Raw genomic sequence first — 24,629 nt, 5'->3', positions numbered from 1 at the left:
ATACTCGGTACTGTTTTCATGAACTTCAAGAAAGGTCTCTCAAAGTGTGTTGGCATTTGCTCTATGTCCACAGGAGTTGGCACTGCCACCAGAATAAGGAGTATGACCTATACTGTGGTGGGAGATGAAGGGAATGCAACCCTTCTTTTCTGTGGCATTATTTTATGTTGGTTTAAAGTGATTGTAGAATGATCATCTGAGGCAGTCTGAAGCCTGGGTTCTTCCCACTGAAGGCAGTTTTAACATTTCTAACCTGTGTGATGATCCAAAGCTCTCACATCCACTGCAGTAAAAGTGTCTGTGGTGTCTCCAGTTGGAAAGATAGACCAGGGGAGCTGAACTTGCCTGACACAGCAAGGAAATTTGTGTTTTGGACCTCTGTATGTGTGAAAATGCAATTAATGTGATGATGAGGTTACAAAAGGTTAATGGGTATGGTCAAAATCTGTCACAAGAGGCGTCACTGTGGCAATAGTTTCCTCCTGTGCCTCCTGCGGTATTTGCAGTGTCTGACAGCTTCACGTTAGTGAAATTGAGTAGTCATGTTTCCATAGTGTGTGCAAATGGGAAATCACACACAGCTGGGTTATATATGTATTATAGAGTACTGAAATGACTCTCTCCACTAGAGAAGCAGGTTGTGCTAAGTTTGCTGACATCTAAATACACGTCTATTTATCAATAAGCGCAGCTGAGAATTGAACACGTAGACTGTACTTTTCCTGTCCAAACTGCTAGGAAAAAAATCATGCTAGAGACTTTATAGTGCTTACATATAACTAATATTGCTGCTTGTTGGTTTTGCTAGTGGCTTTTGTGCTCTGGAGTGGCTTTTATTAGGGTACTGAAGGCATTCCCTGTTTGAAAATAAGATTAGATGACCAATATTTTTGCTACCAACGGGTAGTTTCTATCCAAGTAGTACAGGCCTGAGTATGGCCAGTTTGTTTTTTTGTTTATTAAGATTTATGAAAACATGTGAACAAGTAATTTGCTTTAGTCCACATGTAAAAATATTTTGGCAGGAGCAAAAGATTTCTTTTCCCCTTTTAAAGCTGTATCACTATGAAAATGAGCTAGTTATATGATTTGCTGTAGAGAGCTGGAGCTGTGTCACCAGAGAAGCTGAGTGGAGGCAGGATGGCAGAAGTACCTAATGCCAGATATGAATAGACCAGGAGAATAGAAAAAATAGGTCCTGGACCTAAGTTGGGAAAATGGAAAACAATTTTAAAGCAAGAGTGAAAGAAGTTAACAAGGAAAACGAAAAGGCAAGAGAGGTCTACAGGCATATGAAAAAAAAGAAAGGACTTCTTCTGCTGGGTTTATCAATGTCTTTGTTTTTTTAAATTTCCATTTCAAAATATGACAAGGCTTTTCTTTTCAATTCTTTTTATCAGGTGTGCTTGAAAAGCAGCATTTGCAACCTTCATAGAAGCAGAACAAAGGTGGGAGTTTAAATCTGAAACAGTGACATCAGGTTATACAACTTTTCAGCATAAAAGCTAATAAAAACCTTAGTTTCTCTAAATTTTCTCTTTACTTCCCTGTTTTCACTTCACTTTCCAGTTTTCACTAGGGAATTTCAGAGACTGGAACAGTGCAACAGGAAAGCATTTATGCTAAATAGTGGAAGGTAGGTAACTAACCAAAATTCTTTCATGACAAGAAGGAATTTGAGGAACTGGATGGAGTCCCTGGTCTCAGAACTGACACAGACTATGAGAGCTGCTACAGCAGGGCCCAGAAGAGAGATAAGCTGGAATGGGGGGTGGAATTTCCATAGCTTTTGCTTTCAGTCAGTAATATTTGCATGCTGATGATTCACAGTGCAATGCCTGAACTTAAGTTGCTGTGACAGCACAAGGCTCTGGTGACTCTGGTGGAAGTCAGTTTAATTGACAGCCCATCACTGACTCTGGGGCAGGTATCATCACCAGAGCAGAGGTGATAGAATTCCTGCTCACTTCATTCTTCAGATTTACTGCTGAGGGAATGAGAAAACATGATGGTGCAAGCAGCTCCAAACCAGCACATGTCATAAAATATTTTTTAAGGGAACACACTGACTCTGCCAGCTGGGAAACAATGCTGCAGACAAGTCCAATTAAACCTTTGTCACACAAGTCCAATTAAACCTTTGTCACACAAGTTCTAGTTGGTAGTGCATGATATCATAGGGCAAATAAAATGCCTCTGAAATACAGTGAACTGAAAAAGGTCTGCTTTTATATCAGAAATGTTATAATCCTGTCTAGTTAGACCTTTTAATCCTTAATTTTAGGCTGTGCTAAATTGGACCTCTGACCATGCACATCCTATCTCCTGCTATTAATTCTTCAACTTAATTATATCCTCTGCCTTTTTTTGTGTGTCTGTGTGCTTCTATTTCCTGGGCTGTCAGTGTGAATGAGTCACTTTTACAGTCATTACTGTGTCACTTTAGACCTTTTTCTAAGGATGTCTTTTTTCGGCCACTACGGGAAATGCTAGTTTTATTTTTCTTTTTCCAGTTAGCTTGTTAGAGATGAATGCCATGCTGAAAAAAAAGTTTGTGACTAAACATTCAGGGAATTCTAGAAATTGGTATTGAAGAGACTGTTAGGTAAAAAAAAAGTGTGTGCGTTTACATATATATATACACAGATACACATAACAGTCCTGTCTCCAAAGGCTGCAAACGGTATGGACAAGACACTGAGTTTTATACTTTTCTGGTTTTGGCAAAAAAGTCTTTAGATCTTACTTTTATTTTTATTTTGGGTGTCAGGATAAAAAAGGCTTGGTAGTAAGGATCTGTTGCTGGGAGCATTCTTGATTGCTTGTGGTCTGCCTTGGCTACCTGTATTTCAGCCTGAGAGAAGCTAATGGCACTAAATGAAAGCATTTAATTAAATCACTAAATAAATCAGTGCCAATTATTACCCACGGACCTTTGATCTCCTTTGTCAAGTAACATTCTGGTTGTCTGTTATAGAATGTCTCATTAAAAGGTAGGGAGTTTGGGAGCAGTAGGATGCCAGTTCCTAAGGAATTATCTTTATGAAATATATGTTAATGACACTGTGATGTAGAGTATTAATGCTGGACTGATTCCTGGCTGTCCTAAGCTAGAATCCTTCTGGAGGAAAAGGCTTTATTTACTCAGAAATTTTCAGAATGTGGCTTAAATAATCAGACCGTTAAAAATGAAACATTTCCTATTTTTCCCGTGCTGGACAGTTTTTCACCAATGTGTGCATTTGACATTTTTCTGAGCCAAATATCATAGATGAAGTATTTTGAATTGTGCACTCTATACAAATATAACAAAAAAAAAAAAAATCAGAATGCTTAAAAAATATATATATACACCAGTATCATAGGAGGCTTACAGCTTTAAAGTTCTGTTACTGGGCGGCTGAAAATCCAGTCAGAAAACCTGGACTTTTCTAGATGTTTTGGGATTTTAATTGAAAAAGCAGTGCCAAATACCCTTTGATCTGGGATTTCGTTCTCCCTTTAGGAATAATAAGAAATAATTAAACCAAGGAAGGATTTAAGCATTTTATTACCAAAGCCTTCACCCCACTCATGCCACCTCCACCCAAACCTGACACAATGTTCTGGGACTGTGACCTTCTGGGAAGGTTAGCCAGAAGATAAAGGAGATTACATTTGGTCAGTAGACATTCCAGAAAGGCAGATATGCTGTTGCACAGCCTACATTGTTCCTCTTGGGAACTGACCCAAGCACCAAGATGCCCAGCTTTTACACACTTTTGGCCCTTCCTTTCAAGGGAAATTTAGGAGTTAAGTGGAAGAATAGAAATCCTGCACCCTGGTAAGGTTTTTGTTCTCTGTACAAATGCAGTAATTTATCCTCAAAATCACACAGTGACAATTCTAAATGGTAACTCATGATACACAAAATTCTATTTTCAAATTAAAAAATAGAAACTTATTAAGGATTTCCATTTCTGCCTGATTGCCTCTCTTCTACTTGGGAAAAAGCTTTTGAGAACATGGGATAACTGACTAATAACTGATTACTAAATTTTGCAGTCTAAATTGATACTCTGCAGATTCCTGGAAGAAGGAACCATAGCCTCAATTTAAGTGATAGAAAACCAAAGTCAAATAGAATTTTGCTGAACTAGTGAGAGTTTTGACGGCATGTTTGGAAAAACTCAAACATGGAAAATGAGGGCTCAGGGACAAACATGGAATTAATCCATGTGTAACTGAGGTTGTGGATAATTAGCAAGTTCCTTTATGAAGAGTCACAATTGTGCCAATGATTACTTCTAAGGAAAACAATGTGCTAGAAATTTGCTCTTTCCCATGTAGTTACAAAAACTGTAACTGTATTTAGCAATTTTTTACTCCAGTGAACTCGCTGGAGCCAGGGAGTTTGAAAGTTATTACTGTATATCTAGGTATCAAATCTGAATATTTCATGGTATTTCTGCTTTAAGTGAGCCTAGATGATGTCAAATTATCACCAGCTTTGTTTATATTGTAATGCTAAGTATCTGTGCAGTTCTTTGATTTTTTTACTTAATATTTCTCCCCATATCATTTGTCTTAGTCGTGGATTTATTTTCATTTTAGTTGATGTCAGACTAAAATCAACTTTGAGAGGTGTCTCTCAAATCAAAAAGTCTTAGGCAACTTCAGGTTAAAGGATGACTGGGCTTTTTATCAGGGGTGAATAAAAAGATTTGCCATAATTCTTTTTTCGAACCTTTGGATGAAAATGCATAATTTTTCCAAGGTCAGGTACTACAAAGCTTTGTCTATAAAGGATTGTAGGACTGGATTTCTAGTTAGAATTATGATAAAAGATGCTACTTCTATTTCTTTGAAAAACACCTGAAAATGAGCAACTGTAGCTCTTGCTCATTTTCTCCATTTACAGAATGTTTCAGAACTTGTGTAGTGGTTTCTAATCCAAGAGAGGTTATTCCATCTCTGCTAGAAAACAATAATTTCTGAATTTGTTCACAGAATTAAAGAACAGCCTTTGAGGAAAGATTTTTAAAATTATGATTAAAAGCACAAAATAAGATCTGTATTATTTTGCAAAACATTTTGCTGAACCGTATGTGGATAATGCCTTTTATTTTTTTTCCTGTAGAAGTTAACCTTAGTAATTGAGTTTAGAAGGAATCAAAGACATGCAATTTTTTTGCTTATTTTGGCAGGAAAGCATTATGATGTAGAAGTTACTGCTGTCATATTTTTTGGCTAAAATAGAAATTCCTTTAAGCACAAAATTGTTGTTCCATTACAAAAAAAATAAAGAAGGAAGACGTCTCAGTGGTTTTCACTACATTATGTATTGAAGCCTTCTAAAGGATATTGTCAACTTAAAAAATTACCCAAACAGTGCTGCCCATGATCTGATTTGTAATTTCACCAAGAGTTGTTTTTAAGAATGCATTTCTTATCTGTTATATGCTGCAAGCTGGGAAAACATTGAGTGCAAGAGGAAAAAATGGTAAGTTTTCTAGAGAGAAATGAGGATTGTGGCTCTGATTTGGTGTAGAGATGCTGTCTTCACAGGCATGCAAACAAAAACACTAAAGACCAAAGAGTTTCTGAAGGCTAGGAACTTCCTAGTCCTTAGATGTTTAGTTTTTATTTACTTAATATCAATTAACATAGCAAAAAAAATGTAGTATTGTACTTTTAAGAGGGTAGGGTAATAGGAATTATGAATAGGGAATTGGTATGTTGGTAACAAAGAAGATATTGAGCCTATTCTCTAATTAAAATCCAGATATCCTTAAGGAACTTTTAGTTAGTTGGAAAATATTTTTTTAAAAAGTTAAAGCAAAAGTATTCCAGAGTTAATTTCACGTGTGTGCATAACCTCATCTTTGGCAACCTGAACATGCCAGCTGCCACGGAATAAAAGTGTTTTCTTCTGTCAGTGATTGCACTGATTCAATGTGAAAAATAATAGCTCTGTACTTAAGTGAAGTCCTCAGTATAAAAGAGCTCTACAAGATTCAAAATACCACTAAAAGCACTGAAGCCCATGTTGCAAAAAGTTCACTGATTCCTCTGAAATGCAACTTGCTCAAGAGTCTGGGAACTTGATAACTATACATTGGCTAAATATTTGCTAAAAATGTTGTGGCAATGAATCTAGGTTCTGCAGGCTGAGTAAAACTTGGAAGGATTTGACTTGGCAAGCAACAGTACATTGTGTAAATAATGGCAGGACATTAAAAGTACCAAGTGCTACGTTTCGTGTCATGATGAATTTCGGGAGGTGAGTTCGGCTGGGGCTTAGAATGAAAGAAATAGAAGTGCCTCTAACTTGTACTGGAGATGGGACAGGAGACTTGCAATCTGCTGAGCACAACCCCAATCCTTGTCTTGTTTTTCATTGTGCTTACAATATGATTATACTAAAAGAGCTCACGTTATCTGCAAAGCTCCCAGTTTGTGTATCTGCCCACAGGGTTATGCACTACCCTGCTAATGTCTGTTGCAGAACGCTCAAGGAACTTAACTGAATCAGGTATTGTCCTTTTTATCTTATACAGGGAAGATGAAAGGAAGAAAGAAGGGGCATTCCTTACCTTCAACCTTTATCTTGCTGTTCTTCTCTATTGCTGGGCCCACAACTGCTGAGCTGGATGGCAGCAAAGAGCATGTTGTGGGTAAGAGATACCAGAAAACACCTAAAACTCAACCAACAAAAAACAAACACTCGAACAACAAAGCCCACGTGAAAATGCACTGCAGATGTAATTCTGTACTTGAGAACTTTAGTGGGAAACCTTCAAAATTGGGACTAAGCTAAAAATGGTCTCTAACTAGGAGAGAGATGCTTAGAATTACCTATTAAGCTTTAGCAAAATTGCCTTCTACTGAGGCTTCTGTTTCCCAAGCTTTTTGGAACATCTAATCCTTATCAAACACTGGGTTAAATATCAAGATGATTCCCTTAAAGCTCTGCTTTAGGAGCGTGGAAAAGTTCAATGTTCAGGGAAAGGAAACATAGGGCTGGTTAACTCAGGCAGAGTTAACACAGAAAAAGCAGAAATATGAATAACATTGTAGATTGATGTTGCTCTGTCCCATGCACAGATCTCTTGAGCCACAGTTAATTTGCAAAGTTTGATTTAAAGATGATACAATTACTGTCCTGGTTGTTTTCCTGGGCCTTGACGAAGGTCTTTGTATAGCCCCAAGTGATTTGATATCACTGGATAAATAAAGGAGTTGGACTCGATCCTTGTTAATCCCTTCTAACTCAGGGTATTCTATAATTCTATAACCGAAAACTCACCAGTTGAAAATTTTTGTTAGAAAAGCAGTGTGACTGTTAGAACTGGGGACACTCCTGGATTTTCACCACGGTAAGATCATTGTTTAATTCACCGAAATTTAGATGGATCAGAATTCTATACTGGATATCATTCTGAAGGTTATTTTAATTTCCTCCCAAAAAATTCTGAGAAAGATGAAGGAAAAATACACTGTTGGGGCCACACTAAAATATTCCTTTTTCCTTTGAGGAAATGACTTGAAACTGTGATCACTTGCCTAAGCTGCAGAGGACTATGAAGTGGGTGCTTTTGTTTGACATGTCTGATTTTGAAGTGCAAATGAAAGTGCAGCTAAGAGGAACCTTTTTCTTATGTTTTGTCCAATTTCCATTCAGATTACTTCTCTCTATCAGACTTTTGCAGCAGTGTTCTTTGAGACAGAAATAGTAATTGTGCACAGTCATGGCTATAGTAAGCTAGTGCTTAGGACCATGTCACAGTCCCTACAATTTAAGATATGCACTGTTTCAGGTTAAGCATATGCTTAGCATGGCTCTGTAGTAAAGATTGGTTCATGCAGAATAAATTTGTTTCTTTTGAACTCTGAAGTACAAAAATGCCCTTTTTGTTTGAGGGCAAAGTCACATTTATCTTTGCCCCACAACTCTTAGTGCTGTATAAATTCTTAGCCAAGCTTGCAGGTCGTGACGGCTAAATCATCTTGCACACTTTGTGACCACAACAAGAAATCTGATGGCTTAATGTTTTTCCTCTATTTACTTTGTTTATAAAAGAAAATAAGTAAATAATCTTAAGGAAATTAAATTGTCATTTTACTGGGGATTATTTTTCACTTTTTATTCACTGGTTATTTTGCAACTAGTTACTTAGAATTATGTGACCACTAACTGATTTAGTATGAGAATCAGTTCTGAACTTCTGGGCTTTAATTCTGAAGTAAAAACCAATCAAATGTGAGGCTTAGAAATTAAAGTAGGATCCTGTTTTTATGATGACTACTGAAGACTCGCAGTGTTTACAAAAAAAAATTACTTTTGCTGTACTCTTGTTTTCACAAAATATGTAGATTGTTGCTAACTAAAATTATATTTGTGGTTTCTCAAGATTTAACTTCTGGACTCAGTGACTTTAAATGTAGAAATTTTGTGGGCAGCAATTTCATTGATAACATTTATTTTTGAAGTTAGATGATTATAAAGCAATGACATATTTTACCCCAGCATTCCATAAATTTCAGGTATTAAAGGATAAAATTAGTTGTGTGCATCCATTATTTTTAATGTCATACTTTCAGATCTCATTGAGTACAAATGCTTTATGAATTTAAGAGGTGGGATTTTGTCTATTTTAATTACAGTAATAATCAAGATTGCAGGTCAAGTCTAATGGAATAAAAAAGGATTTTTAATTTTTTCTCTTCCAGCAAAACCTGTTTTTCCATCAATAAGTGAGTGTAATAGCAAAAATGAAAGGTATAAAAGTAACCAGGGTTTGTATATTGTTCCTTAATCCCTTATGTGGTAAGCAGCACTTAAGTTGATGTTCCAAAGCCTGTGAAGAAAATGACTCAAAAATTGAATGTGCTTTTTACTCATACATGAAACTTTGCCGAGAATAAATGTGCCTGCCTAAAGAAAGTGTAGGAAACACATGAGTAGGAAGAGCACTGAACGGTGTGTGGGTGGGAAGCTGTCAAATTGACAAAGATGGAGAGAAAAGAAACAGCTATTCATTAGTGACAAGGTGCTTACTATTGATAACCGCTTATCAAAGGGCGGCATTGCCAGGGAAGGCTGGAAAGATGACAGCGTATCTTTATAATTAAGGATAACCACAGAAACTCATATGAAGTTGAGAACACATAACCTAAACAAACTAAAACAAAGCATTTTTTACATAAAAATTCAGAAATATTCCTGATATTTATTCTCCCAATTTATATAGTTCTGTTCTGAAAAGCAACTCCTCCATAACACTTACCTTTCATACTTGTGCTGCAGGTGTAGTCTAGAAATCAGTTCATTTTATAATGAAAAGGAGGTCTTTTTATCGAGCAGCCCTGCAGATTATCCATGAGTCTGAAAGCCAAATTAGAGTCTTTTGTTATGTCTACATCCAGGAGAAAGGTATTGTTTTCACTTGTATTAATGTAAGAGGATTAGAGACACTATTCACCACTTCAGCTTTTGTAATATTACCCTGCTCTCTAGTGAAGTGGTAACAGTGCCTTGCCTGGATCACCTACAGCCCACGTGCTCGGGGCTGCAGCAGGGCTGACTGCAGGTTATTAGAGCTCTCACAATGAAATGACTGCACTGAAATGCAGGGTGGTGTTCGTGTGTGAAACAGTCATGTCTTGAGTTGCAAAAGTTGCCGTGTGAATGACAACAAACGTGAGAATGACTGTGCTGCATAGGAACAATCTTGGCCTGTATCTTGTTTGACAGTTGCAAAAAGTAGGAAGGCTGAAGGAATGGAGGAAGGAAGTAGTGACATAAAATATCTGCAATGAGCTCATGCTCTTTGTTAGCCATTTCATGGGCATTACTTTGTACTTACCACAGACCATGGAGTGCCATGACTTAGAGCAATCGGTGTTTAGTGCTTGAGTAGGTGATGTAAGGAAGTAATTTCATTAAAAAGCTGGGAAGGGGGAAGAAAAAGGGGAGAGAAGATTTTGCTGTGCTTTTTTTCAGTTTTAGTATGGGAAGTAATAACTTCTGTGTGACAGTAAACATCAGCTGTAATCATGATTTAATGTATTTATAACAAAATTTTCTTGGTCTAGGCTAGTACAGTCCTACAATTACACAAGATTTCTAAATGTATTTGGACCAGATGCCTAAAATGGATGAGTAATATATATCCAACAGAGCCAGATCCAAAGCGGAGGGTTAAACTAAATTTTTTTAGAATGATAAACGCAATGTGCTATACTGAAGAAGGAGAATTAATACAATCATAAATATAAGAAGGAAAATAAATGTTGAAGCACCTGTATAACAAGATTCTATTTGCTGGAAAGTAAATGGAAGTTACAGAGCATTGCAAAGGTAATTCAATGTTGTTTTAAAAAAAAAAGCAAGTGATTTTGTGTTGGATTAAGAAAAAACCCCAAAGGATCATTATTCCACTCTATTTGCCACTAGTAATGCCTCTAGGTGGGGGATTATATTCAGCTCTGGGCAGCCCATTTTACCAGGAATCCAGACCAATAACAAAGATCCAAAGAATAGTTATAAGAGGATTAGAAAGCAAGGCAAATAAAAAGATGGGAAGAAAGGAGTTTATTTAGTGTGTGCATAATTAAGAGGAGACAAATCTTCCAAATGAAAGAAAGAGAGAAGTGGGCTACTGAAGTGGTGTGGTGAGAGCGAGGCAACTGCACCATGACAGCTTCAAGCAGCCAGGGATGGAGCTGAATTTGGAAAGCCCAAAATAAAGGTTGAGAGTGCAGGAGGCAACTTTCTCTCCTGCAGCAGCCTGGAATTGCAAGACATGAATGGTGCATTAGAAAATCAAAACTGATTTACTATGTGTGTATACATGGTTTTAAATTATTGTATCTATGCATGAAGGAAGTAAAAATTATTTAATATATAATAGAGAATGTTCAGGCAGTATATTACCAAAAAAAGGGTTGTCTTACAAGAAGAGTAGTGAAATTCTAGAACTGACTGCTTCAGATTGCTTGGAATTTTACTTCACTTGGATGAGAAACTCCGTTAACATTTCTTCAACTGTTATCTTCTTATGTTTCCGTTGAAGAATTTTCACTGACCTTCCTGTCAGACATCTTCCCTAAATGTCATATCCTGTGCTTTTCACACAGCATCTAAAATGTAGTAACAATTTGTCCCAGTGTTCAAGAGATGAGGCCTTACACTGAGAATTAGTTTTCTCAAGGTATATTCCACAATTGAAATGAGTGCAGGCAGATGTGTCTGCAGTCTGTGCAGATCTACTGGGCAAACACTCCTGCTTGCCTTCTCATCTGTTGCTCCAGTCTGAGAAGGAAAGCTAATTTTATATCATCTGAGTTAAGTGTTCCCAGGTGTAAAATAATGGAGAAGAATTCTCTCACTGTTCCCAGACAGAAGAATGATTCATTTCCGATTAATCCCTTCGAGACCTCTTTCTTCAGTCACTTGGTTACTGTTTGGAGTTGGAGGGTTTTGCCCCTGGGGGTTTGACAGGGTACAGATTTTACTGAAGCTATGGCAACTTTCTAGTGTTCCTAGGAAACTGAGTGATTGCCAAGAAGCGTGACACAGTTTAGTCATTATGCTTGCAGCAGATGTCAGGACATCTGACAGTGGTTAACAGCATCCCTGTGACTGCAGGGGAAAGGCCTTAGGAGGTAACCAAAACAATGATTTAGTTCTGTGCGTCTAATGGGAAGTGGGCTAGGAGTGGAGACCAGAAAGTTCCCAGGATAAACTCTGCTGAGCCATTTGTTCATCCTCTTTGTGTAGTTTTGCAACTATGCTTTCATACTATTTCTGTTTGGATAGCCCACAACACTGGGGTGGTGCAATGCAGCAAAAAAATGAGCTGACATAGCTCTGTGTCTGACATTTCAGTAGTTAAGAAACCTGGTAAGTTTTCACAACCTCTTGTAGACTGAACTGGGTCACTGACAAAGGTCACAGAGGGGATCTAATTTCTTGTGTGCCAAGAAAATGACGTGTTTATAAACCAGCTGCCAGCTCTCACCCCAACCACATTTGAGTTGGATCAGTTTCTATGGAGCTCTGAGTGTTTGATTTTAGCATTTCAGGAGTGAGTTCATAACCTACTGAAAACTTTGATGTTTGAAGGCATTTTTTCCCTGGTATTGAGCAGGGGAAATCCAAAGTTTCATTTTGCAGTGCAGTATCTTCTCAATTTTTTAAGTTTGCATATATGTTCTGAGATATCAGTGTTCTAATTAGCTGTAAGAGAATGAATTAAAACCTTTAGATCTGTTCTTCCGGTTCCTAAGGCAAGCACACAAGCTCTGTAGAGCTTTCAAAATCCCCTAGGTAAAAATACTTCCTTGGAAAAGCAAAACAGCAAAATACAGTAAACCATATATTTATAAGGGAACAGGACCAGGAACTGGATTGCTAGTCAGAATTTCCTTATAGACATTGACAGGGTGAAAAACTTTGCTAGTGGTCTTCACAATGTGTATGACAATTTATACAAAACATTCCCTGACTTAATATATACTGAAAGGCAGAAATAACACATTTTGAAAACATACAGCTTTGTTTTGCCTTGACTTTCTAGTTGTATACACCTGAAAGCTGTAATGCAAGAACAGTGAGATCAAAGGAAAAAAGAGCCTGGTGCCTCTCAGTGGTCCTGGAGGGGTTTGTGTCCCAATCTGACAGGAGAGTGATGCCCTCTGCAGGGCTCTGTCCATCCCACGCTGTTCCCCGGCAAATTCTTTATGAGCCAAGTTCACTGGGAGAAGCACATGGAAGAGAGCCCAAGGAAACTTTTCTGCCTTGGTGGTCATTGTGTCTTTTGGAGCTACCAAGACTTTGTCAGTGTTTTTGTTATTCAGAGTTGCACCCCAGCTCATGTGACTCAGCCACTCTCTGTAACTGTTTAGAGGTTTGTGATGAGGAGTTAAGTTTATATTATGAGATGTTTTGGTGGAAAATTGAAACCACACATTTGATTTGATCGAATGGAATTTGTGTTCCAATGCAGATGACGGTTTTCTTTTTACATCTGTTTAGTGTGTTCAGAGCTTTGCAGACAGATGTTGTGAGGTGCCTCTAGCAGAACACACAAGCAATCTCATTCTGGAGTTACACTGTGCAGTACACAGCAAACTAACCTAGTTGTTCTACTTCTGCTCTGTATTACAGGTGCTGCTTTGCCACCGCTGAAGCTTGGGCACTCATTCTGTGCCATGAAAGCAGATGATGGTCCGTGCAAAGCCATCCACATCCGCTATTTTTTCAATATTAAAAGCCGCAAGTGTGAAGTGTTTGAGTATGGTGGATGCCATGGCAATGAGAACAACTTCCTAACTCTGGAAGAATGCCAGAAGAAGTGTGTGGTAACAGGCCAGTACCCATTCTCTTACCCTCCTACCAATTCTTCATTTGCATCCATTACTTCTCATTCACAAACCACTTGAATTTGGGAAGTAGAAGCCCTCTTCTGTTCCTATTAATACAGAAATATGATTTCTCTAACTATGTTCCCAAGTAGGTTGTAGTCATCTGAATTATTTTATATGGTTCAAGCAAATAGTCAGGATTTGGAAAGATAGGTGGATTTTTTAGTGTATCTGTGGAATAGAGGCACCAATGCAAGAAAGCTTATTTTCTAGCTAGAGCCCTATTTTTGACAAGTTCTTAAGTGAAATTACTTTGAGGCTTGACTAAGCTGGTGGGTAGCACAGATGTTCTTTATTGCTTTCAGAGTGTCTAACCCAATTTTTATCCCAGATTTGTCCTTCACTTGAGAAGCTGATAGAAGTTGTCCAAAATTTTGGCCATCTTCTATGTTTCAGCATAATTAGTATTACAGCAGTAGATATGATGATAAATGAGATCTAACACATGATACACAGCACAATGTGCACCAAGGGCCTTGTGAATGCTGATTCTGCTATTAAAATTCATCCTCATAATTAATTAAGGTTTTCAGCATTGTACAAATTCCTCACATGACTGGATGAAAATTAGAAGGTTCTTAAATTTGCAAATGAAGCTAGAAATTCTATAAGTTTGTATTTTTAGAGACTGGAGGAATTCAAGTCTTATTGAGGGTTTCTTCTGAATACCTGCTACGGATCCTGCCTTCATGGGAATTTGATGGAATGTGTCTGGCTGTGTAAACAGGAAGAGATATCCCTATCTTGAAGGGGAAGAAGGCAATGAAAATGGCAAGAAAATTTCAGAACCAGTGGGTCCTCAAAGTTGTGTAATAACCCTCAGGTATTATATCAACTATGTGAATTTTTTTCCCAAGTCTCTTTCATACATTGGATGTTAATTTCTTAGACTTCGAGGTAAGATAGAAGGATTCATTCCCAACAGAAGGTACTGTTCAGTCACATGTGCCTTGCCCAGCAGCAGAATTAGCCATGGTTACTGAGCTCAAGACAATGATGCTGGGCAATTCTGCAGCAGAGAACAGTTAATAGGTTATTCTGGGGATGGGCAACACAAGCAGCTGAAAATTGTCACTCTCTGCTGTCTATTAGTGATGTGCCCTGGTAGCACCTATTGCTAAGCAGACCTTGGCAGGTGTCATTTTGTTTGCCTTTTTTTCATAATTTACTGTGGACCTGGGCCTTTTCTTGAAACTGGAAATCTGCTGAAGGTGCTATAGGCACGGAGTTGTTTTGCAGGATACAAACTTGGATCTTCTAGGATCAGCATAGGCCACTTGCAAGCACAGTTAGTTCTTATAGGTTGCAAAAAAAATACTTGCAAGAAATTTCAGTTTAGAAAATTGCTTTCAGAAGCTCCTATTTGGGTTTTCTGGCCAAAGCAGACTGCATATGTGACAAGGTAATTTATAGCATCAGGCTTTGTCTGGCAACAAATGTAAATGTCTTTTACCCATTTTCCATCCCTTCCAGGATTCATATCTACACAGTATTTAGACCAGGCCTTAAATCTGTTACATTGTCTGTTTCATAACATATCTATATTTCCCGATAAAAATTACTCTGGATCGTGTTGCTAAATTTATTTAGAAATCAAAGTAAGTATCTGTCTCCCACCCCAGTGTCAGAATAATGGCTGGAGCTGGTTACACATTACCATAAGTAGTATTTCAAGAGTGTTTGTTAGTTTTAACACATCTAATCTTTCACAATCTGCAAATGTTAATAAGCCAGGTATTGAAAATAAGCCATTTTTTATCTTCCCTTTAACTGTCAAAAAAAGAAAGGTGGTAAGGCAAGAGAAAAAGAGATCAATAGACTGCCTCACAATTGGAGCAGGGAGTACAGCTCAGGGTGTCTGACTTATATTCACTAGTGGTATAAGCTCTTCTGCCGGCATTAACTCTATAGCCTTGATACTCTGTTATACTAGCTGATGCTTCCTCCATATGTTTATGGAATAGGACACTGTGTTTGAATACAAATGCAACAGCTACACCTCATTGTCCAGCTTAGGCTTTCAGAATTTCTCAAGTCTGTAATTCAGTTGACTCAGACCTTTCTCCCTCTCTATCCAGTCCAGCCACAGCAAAGGAAAGAACAGATGTGTGTGCTTATTATACATTTCTGGTATGCTGATTTCCAGTGGTGGTTGCAATTTATAGAGTAAAGCAGAGGTTCTTTCTTACCTACACAACTGGAGTCAGAAGAGTGTGTCTGTGTTGGAACCAGGATGCAGTGGCACTGTATTTATTAAGAATAGCAAAATTTAATCTGAAGAGTTGTATGTGAGCACAAAGTTTCACTGATTAGAAGATACTGAAAGAACAGCTAACAGGAAAACCCATCCTTCCTTGAAAGCATCCCTGGTCTTGATGCCTTTGGTCTTTCCAAAGAGGAGACTGCATGCATTTTATTTACTCAGCAAATACTAACGCAAGATACTATTTACCATTCAGATCCATTTTTTCTGATCTGCTGGTGCCACCATAATTTCTGTTCAATTAGGTTTTGCTTTTAAACAATTGCATGCTTCTAAAGCTATCTCTATCAGGTTGAAAAAAAATCCACTACAAAATTTCACTAAAAACATGTCAAAGCCAAAAAGATTACTCCATTTTTTAAGTGAATGGCAGTTTTCCAGCGCATTTTACTCTAAGGATTAATTTGAAACTTACCTTTTGATGGTTTCTGGAAAAATGTACTAATAAACCTCAGAGACCAGTGGTGCTCCAGGAAGAAGTGGCAAGAATCAGTTACAGCCTCACTCTGTTTTCAGATGCAATACATGGGTAAACACAGTGGCAATGATATTAAAATAATCTTAATTATTAAAATGGCATCCCATCAAGAAAGAGGTATATGGAAATCACAATTCCTTAGTTATTAAATAACATAGTCTAGCATTTCAAGTTAAGAAGAAAAACATCTTGCCCCAAATGCAAGAACGCACAAAGTTCAGGAACCCCTGTTCTACTTGGATCTGAAACAGATCTTAAGCAAACTCTTCCTGAACTGGCTAAAAAGGGAAAGAACCTTTACATCAAAGAATTTCTTTTTGTGTTGAAGTCTCAGATACTTCCAGAAGTGCAGATTATTATTTTGGTGCTCATTTACCTGTATTTGGTATTTTAGCAATTGGTAAGAATAAAAGCTGTTTACAACACTGTTCCTTCTCCAGACTGTACTATTTGTGTCTTTGATTTATCATACCAGAGTTTAAAAAAAAAATACCAATGTAAGATAGAATTCAAGTAATAGGTTTTAAAATCTTCCTGAAAGACTATTGTATGGGAACAGATTTCATTTCTGGGCAGAAAATCAAACAAAGAAGGAATTCACTACAGATGATTAATCTGTTTCTAGTTATGACTCCACCAAGTTTAAAGAGTACAGTCTTTCAAGATAAAAAATTGAAAGTTATTGTTTCCTTGAATAGCATTCAGTTTCAGAAAGACCTGGAGTCTAGGATGTGAATTAGCTCTTCTTTTTCTGACCAGGCTGGCTTTCAGTAGTTTCCATCTAGTGTTTGGTTCAGGGTTTCAGCAGGACCCACAGCATCTTTACCATCCTTGGAGTGAGGTTATTTGCAGGACTGCATCTGCCATATCTCATCCAAAATTTGACACTTCCTGTCACAGGAAATTTGGAGTGTTTGTCCTCAATTTCAATTTAAAGGCTAAGACAGAGTGACAAAGGGGGGAAAGGCAGGGTCAATAGATGGAGAATTTGGAATGAAGTGCCCAAAAGTCATAATCAGGTGTCATGAGCAAAGATTTATCACATTATTTTTTCAGTCTAATGCTCCTGTTTTCACAGAATCACAGAATAAGCTGAGTTGGAAGGCACCCAGTGTTACTTTGATTCTGACACAAATGTTGGATCTGGAACAGACCTTCTAGACCAAATCCTGTACTGGCATATATCTGGCATAACTCTATAGTATAAAACTGAAAGTTATTTAAAATGAGAACTGGCTTAGTGTGCCCACATGTTGGTACTCAGCCCAAGAACAGTTTTCTGTGTATGAATAACAGTGACCCATTACTCTCCAAGAGCTGGATCTGCTTGGAGGAAGAGAAGCAAAAAAGGGCCATTATCTCTGTATTCTCTGAATGGATGACAGCAGATAAAAGCGTTTGGTCTCACATACAGTGTGCTGCAGACCATCAGGCATAAAGCAAAGTAAATTATTAAGTTAATCCCTTTTGCTAACATAATTCAGCAAAACCCCATATAATTCTGTGAATTCTTTTTGTTAAATCTAGATCTCTGTGCAGTCTTGTAGTTTGTAGTTGTATTCATCTTACTTACATTTCCAGTATTTGTTGCTGTTGGAAGATCACTATTTAGTGACTGTAGAGATCAGTCTGAAGAGAGAATATGAGTGAGACAAAAGTGCTTCAAAACAAAGAAGAATCTGAAATACAAAATTATTACTGTGAAGAATGCAAAGACCAATATTGATAAAAATAAGCTCAAGGGAAGCTATCTAATATCGACATTCAGAAGAAATAATGTGAATAGTCAAAGTTTTTTATTTTCAATATTCAGCACAAATACAAGAATAAATGAGCCAACATGAGTGAATTACCAGATCGGGATAACTTTTTAACATTTTGGAATCAATAAGGCAGCTGACAGAATAGATTGAAGTCAGTACAACAGAGTTCAGAGAGCCCAGCTGCAGGTTGGCCACTCTAAGGCTCTCCAAGACAAGGTTCAGATTCAAGATGCCTACTTGTGACTCAAGTTTCCTGGAAATCAGCTGCATTTTTTGTTTCTTGTGCCCAATTCTCACAGCTTCAGGGAATGAAAAAGTACTTTCTGAGAGGAATTTGCTCATATCCTCCATTGTTTACTGGATGGGAGCATAATCACAAATGTCGTCACTAGCACAAAGATCTTAATTTTCAAGGCAGTGAATATAAATTTTAGGCTACTTAAACTTGCTACTGTGGGAAAATACCTACTGATAAATGGTTCTGGTCACAATGGCAATTCGAATGTCTATTATTTAGAGTGGATCTACTCACAAATACACTTTTTTTACAAAGAAGAAATCAACTCATATGTGGATTTGGCTTTTTGACTGAAACCAGAAGCAAAAGACACTGTTGAGATGGTAGTGAGATTAAAAGATTCTAGGTCTGTATAAACTCACAATAAAATTTTCCTTTTCTCTGCCAGAAGAGTAGAGATCACATGCCAAAATATGATTGCTGATTTTGCCCTGAAGGGGACAGCTGAGTGAGATTAGTGAAATGGCCTGACATGCGTGTCCATAGTTTAGGTCATGGGTTTAAATGCTGAGAGCCAAGCCTCCCACTAATATGAAAAACTGGAAATCTGTTCAAAGAAATGCTATGTCACTCTGAAGTGCACGCCATGTCTTTAATATTTTTTAAAGGGTAACAGCTGCATTGTCCCAGAGGTGGAAGGAGAAATGTGTCATGACAGAATTTCTACCCAATAGATTTGCTTTGAAAATATAACATTGGCAGGTTTCCAGAGAAAACCAGAGTAGAATTATGATACAAAAGGGCAATAGAGTACAAAACAAGAATTATGAAACAATGTAAATAAGGTGACTAAGGCAGAGTCCAGAAGCTGCTGGCCACCTTTCTCTCAGCTGTCGAAATATTGTCAGCCTTTCTCAGACATTCCATGATCTGCTCTGCCTTTGGACTCCTTTGCAGTTTTATGATTAGACAGTCTCCTACAAGGAGAAGAAGGTTTGTTTTCAATCTCTAAAAAGGAATTTGGGGTTGAATTAAGATATCCAGTTTCTTGAGCTGATACAATAAAACCCAGGCTCCTGCATTAAGAATGATAATAATTTCACTGCAGATTGTGCACGTAGAGAACCATGCAGACAAGGTTGTCATCATACCCCCCTAAGGATACTTGGCCGAAGGGGCCTTAATATCATCAACTGCATAAGGAAAGCTTCACTCAGGCCCTACATGGCAGAGCAAATGGAATTGGATAGGATGAGAGAAGTCCTACTGCCTCCCTCAGTCAGCTCCAAAGCTATGAGCAATATCAGTAGCTACAGCAGTGAGGTTGTTAGTCTGCTCTTTACTCCTCTTTTGAGGAGTAAGATTGTATGATACAGGGTTCTGGATCCAGTAACAAGAAGAGTAATTTCCCTGTTCAGTTCAGTATCAGCATAATTTGATTTTGGTACTTTCTATATCCTCAAGTTTCCATTATAGCAGGTCTTCTTGTACAAAGGAAATGATACTTCAGTTCTCCAGAACAAATTTTTGTGCTGCATCCCAAATAAAGAGAAAAAGAAAGAGGAAGAAATGCTGTGTTCTTGCCTCTCAGTTCTCGCTGTCACTGCTAAGCACACTGGTATCTCAGGTGAGACTTAACATGTCTGCTTTTGCTAAATACTTTCATTTTTATTTATCTTGCAGAATTGCCTCAGAAGATGATGTTAGCAAAAATTAAGAAAGGTAATTATATTTACATGGTAATTTAAGTTTCTTCTACTGCAATAAGGGATTTATTATGTTCTTTGTTAGCTTGGAACAATACATTAATAATTTATCTTCTAACAAAAACAGCAGTGTCAGATTTAAGTGAATTCTTAGTCTGAATCTTCTTCTGTCTTCATCAAAGAATTTGAGGAGAGTTGTGGTCACTGAAGATGGCAATCACCTCTCCACAAAAAAAATACATCATGATTCTTTTCTCTTTCTTCAGTAAAAAGAGGGACTTGGCAGAGATTCAAGTATTGTATAATCAGCCATGATGGGGAACTCTTATTGTGTATTTTGAGAACAAGCTAAATGCTTGCTCTACTTTTAGAAAAATAGGAAAAAATTGCTCTGAAACAGAACTTTTTAAGCATTGGCTGTGGAGGAGCTACCACAGGTTAGGGCAGATCCCCTAATTGCACATCAAACAAGGGAGCAAGTTTCCCATTCCTGAAGGGACAGACTTTTAACAGAACTTTAAATTCCTGATACCTCAGACTTCCAAAATAGCCAGTGCTAAAGTATTGAGAGTCCCTTACTGAAACACTGTTGGTCTGTTGAGGAAACTGATGTTCCTAATGAGGATATTTCAGTTTGACACTCAGAGTAGAGCTTGTGAAGATTTACTCTACCTTTTCTCCTTGCACATTGGAGACTCACCTGGATGGGGCTCACTGTGGGCAGCCAGAGCTCCCCAAACACAGACTTGAATACATTTTTTTACAAGTCAGCTCCTCTTTTCCTGCTTACTCTCCTTCATCTCTCCTTCCACTCATGACTTCCTGAATTGTTGTGCATTTAGCAGCTTGCAGAAATGTGAGTATTTGCACATACAGTTTGAAATAGATGTTTGTAATCAAATCATCTATCTTTGCAGAATGGTATTTGGAGTACTTTCATAGGAGATTATGGTTTTCTTTTCCTGTTTTCTACTGTCTTTTCAATTCTTAATGTGTTTTTTAAAAAATCGTGACTATACTGTGGAAGTTACTAAAGTTGATTTTCCACAGATGCTGCAGCCTTTGGCACTACTTCCTTTAAGGGCTGACCCTAGCTCCCTGCTTTTAACAACAAACTGGAACACATCCTGTAAGATTCAGCTCGTGGCTATCATTAGCGTTATTGCACATGTACTATTGTTTCCACTAACGTAGTCTTGAATATCAAGTCCCTGGAGAAAGATGTGGCATTTAGAAGTATAATACTGCTTTGTATGATTAGGATTATATTGCTTTCATGAACTCTCTCTTCAAAAGTGGCTATAAAAGTTAGCTGTGAGCTCAACTAATTTGGACTTAATTTCATTTGCAAGAACCTGCAAGAAACATTTTAATATAAGAATATTCTAAATGAAGGACATCTGTTTTTAAGAGTCAGTCATAATCTTGTATTCTACTTTGCATACCCTTATTTTTATCTGCCTTCCCTTTTCAGTTAATAGCTGTCTAATAATCTTTCTTTTATTTCACAGTACTGTGCAATGTTTGATGAGAGAATTTTTTCTTTAGCTCCTGTTGTCTGTGAGCTCCTAGCAGAAGGTGTATGGAACAGATACTCCTCTGGTGGAGTCTTGCTGCTCTGTGTCTACATACCTGTCTCACCTTTGTTCCCTGTGTTGAAAGCACATCATGTCATATTTCTCCTATTTATTGCTCTATGTGAGCTTACTTTTCTAAGTCTGTGTACATCAATGCATTTGCGTAGTAAGAAAGGTGCAACATCTGAACTGTGGATTGCACTTACTGGCAGAGAATGAAATTTGTAATGAAGAATCAAGATTAAGCTATTCAGGAATGCTTAAAACAGTTGATTTGGTTGCTTTATGCAAGAATATTTTAGTGATTTAATTTTGCATGTGATCTCTGAAAATCATTTTTCACTGTTCACAAAGTATTATAAAAATTGAAATTCAATATATTGCCAATTAATTCTTAGAAAAACACTAGTTATGAGCTATTATAATATTTTATATAAAATCAAGATGTGCATCAATTTCCTTTAATAATAATCTTGTTCTAGCAATGGATTTTAATATATACCTAGCTAAAATAGGTGTAATAGGATTAACTTCTTTGCAACTTTATAATCTACTTCTAAAATGTTAGGAACTTCAAAGTAATTGTTCTATACCAATTTTTATAAAATGGCAGCCCACTGCACACTGTTTTAGTATCAATATTTTGTGAATTTTCACAGCTAAGCAAGGCCTTTATATGTCATATCTGATACAATTTTCTTATGTGGGGGTTAAATAGACTTTCTTCTGCAAGTCAGCTCAGACAAGAATCATATTTCAAAATATCTATTAGCAAGAATCAGAGAATTCCTCCACATATATTTCATTATTGTTACCATGATTTTAAGTACACAATTTTAAGAAAAAACTGAATACGGTGAGAGGTTGACTTTTGGGGATTATCATATGGCTATGTGCTTTTCTTCCCTGCCAGAGGATGTGATATCACACTGTGATATTCAGTCAAATTATGCAATATTCATTTGTTAACTTTTTCTTGGTTGATATTGTAGTTACAGATTGCAAACTCAGAACTGGGACTGAAAATTCGTAGAATAGCTGCTTTGTCTCCCTGTTTCCAGTATCCTTTTATAAGGATAAACTGCCCTAGACAAAATGCACTGCTAGATTTTTACCTGTTCTGTTTTAAAACTCGTTCCTTTTTTCTTTTGTTTGACTATTGCTTTGTGTATAATTCACATTAACATTGACTGAAACATAAATAACAAGGATGTGTACTTAGGTGCGCATGATCCAGCTGAGATTCAGATCTTCTTTTAAATCGGAGTAAAAGCTAATTTTCAACTTAGAGGTTCAATGTTTTGGAACTTTAAAGGAATCATTAGTTGTCATTTTTCAAGATGTAATTTACTGGCTACTTGAACAGAGCAAGACAATCCCTATAATGCTCCAGTGTAATATTGCAGTGTTACATATAGAACAAAAGCAGCACAATAAAGCAGCAGTTATTTTATAGTTGGCCTTTAGCCCAAAGTCGCAGGTTTATTTTGTAAACTCCCTCCAGTTCTGTTGTTGTCTTGGGATGCGTTTTGGTTTTTTTCTTCACCCACCCTGCTCATCATTTAGCATTGTTTCTAGGAAAGCCTGACTTCTGCTTCCACGACCAAGACCCTGGAATCTGCCGAGGCTATTTTACCAGGTACTTCTACAACAAAGAGACAAAATTGTGTGAAGCATTCAAGTATGGTGGGTGCCTAGGAAACCAGAACAACTTCAGGAGTTTGGAGGAGTGCCAGAGTACCTGCCAAGAAAACTGTAAGTTGCTGTTTTTATCACTCTTAGTTTTACTCTTGAATAAAAAATGGTGTGTTTTGAAGGTATTTTGCACATAAAAAAGGCAATTTAGGGTGCCCTGAGGTGGCAGTACTTTATATATGAAATTTGCAATAACTATACATATTTTTAAATATAAATACCAAAATGTAAATTATGAAGTAAAAAATGGTAGGTACTATTTAGGGAATATTACTATATAATTATATAAAATTAGGACTCCTACTTTTTTACTTTTCTCATGACAGTTGACCTAAAATCTGCCATCTGTTTGGCTTTATAATACCATAAAACACTAATATATGCTTTTAACCCATAGGTCTGCACATACTCTTTTCAAACCAAGTCTTGAAATGACAAGAGGTGCCCATATAGGAATATTTAACTTACTGTGTATTGCTAGCTCCCCACCAAAGATTCATGGGACACCTGTGTGTCCCCTCAGAATGATTTGGCTGTGCAGCTTAGGCTACAAAAGCCATTTAGACTGACCACAGAACAGCCATTTGCTTCCTTGTCCTACTCGTTCCAATGAATTGTTCTACATCAGGGTACAGTAACCTTTGGAACTCCTCTCCCCTCACAACATGCATCATTTTATTCATAAGGCAAACACATCTTCCCATCGAGAGCCTCCAGACCTTTTTATCTTGCTTGTCTCTAGTGGGCCTTTTTCCAGCACTGTTTCATAAGATGTCATTTTGGCAAAGGGAACTCAAGCTTATTCACACTTAAAGTAGAAAGGACCCACTATGCTTCTTTTTAAAGATTTTTTTTTTTTAACTGTAAATATAGAGCATTTTCCCAACTTTTGCTGAAGCATTTCTTCCTGGGCCATGATACCACTTTAACCTTCTGGACTAAAAGCTGCAGAATATTCTTTTTCATGACTTTAGTCTAAAATAACACCATGTAAATTTGCATTAACACCCAAGAAGAGAGTGTTAGGGGCTGTTGCCATGGTCTAAATAGATCAAAGTTTTTATTTTTGAGGTATTGAATCATTGATACTAATTTTTGGTTTGTTTTTTTTTTTCCTGCGTAGTTTTCATTTCCTTTTTTCTTTTTTAATTTAGCAAATTTATTGCCAACTGTTGCAGCAGAAGAGCATCCCAACACTGTGAACAGTAGTTCCCCAGCAGAAGAACCCAGCCAGTCTCCTGGGATTTTTAGTAAGAATTTTCTGGTTTTGTTTATAGTTAACCCTTAAATGCTCCTTGATTTTCCCATTTATTTGAAGACATGTATGTCAATTGAAATACCTGAGCACAGGGAAGTCATTAACATTAAAAGTAGCTTCAGACCTGCTTTCTTGCCAGCAATACATATTTTGAAAAAGGCTTACAATTACAAAGGTTAGAATGTCTGCTGGTAATATAAAAATAGCCTTACCAAGCTGTGTATGATCTAAATCTTACATC

General features: G+C 37.2%; 1 protein-coding gene across 7 annotated transcripts in view; it reads left to right on the top strand.

Annotated features, from left to right (window-relative positions):
• Positions 1 to 24,629, top strand: part of TFPI (tissue factor pathway inhibitor) — a 176,413-nt gene that overhangs the window by 145,070 nt on the left and 6,714 nt on the right. For 2 of the 7 annotated variants that reach the window (XM_032114112.1, XM_032114118.1), the window contains exons 2-7: positions 1,401 to 1,448; positions 6,540 to 6,656; positions 13,154 to 13,354; positions 19,836 to 19,874; positions 23,002 to 23,190; positions 24,285 to 24,380. In XM_032114112.1, coding sequence (XP_031970003.1) covers positions 6,545 to 6,656; positions 13,154 to 13,354; positions 19,836 to 19,874; positions 23,002 to 23,190; positions 24,285 to 24,380 — 637 coding nt within the window. In that variant the 5' untranslated portion in view covers positions 1,401 to 1,448; positions 6,540 to 6,544. Of the gene's footprint in view, positions 1 to 1,400; positions 1,481 to 1,616; positions 1,637 to 6,539; positions 6,657 to 13,153; positions 13,355 to 19,835; positions 19,875 to 23,001; positions 23,191 to 24,284; positions 24,381 to 24,629 lie in introns of those variants that run through there. The other 5 variants (XM_032114115.1, XM_032114113.1, XM_032114114.1 and 2 more) reach the window with 4 other exon arrangements.

Source organism: Corvus moneduloides, chromosome 7 (genome assembly GCF_009650955.1).
Source record: "Corvus moneduloides isolate bCorMon1 chromosome 7, bCorMon1.pri, whole genome shotgun sequence".
Classification (NCBI taxonomy): domain Eukaryota; kingdom Metazoa; phylum Chordata; class Aves; order Passeriformes; family Corvidae; genus Corvus; species Corvus moneduloides.
The sequence above is the reverse complement of the archived record's forward strand: the minus strand, read 5'-3'. Positions and strand labels throughout refer to the sequence as shown.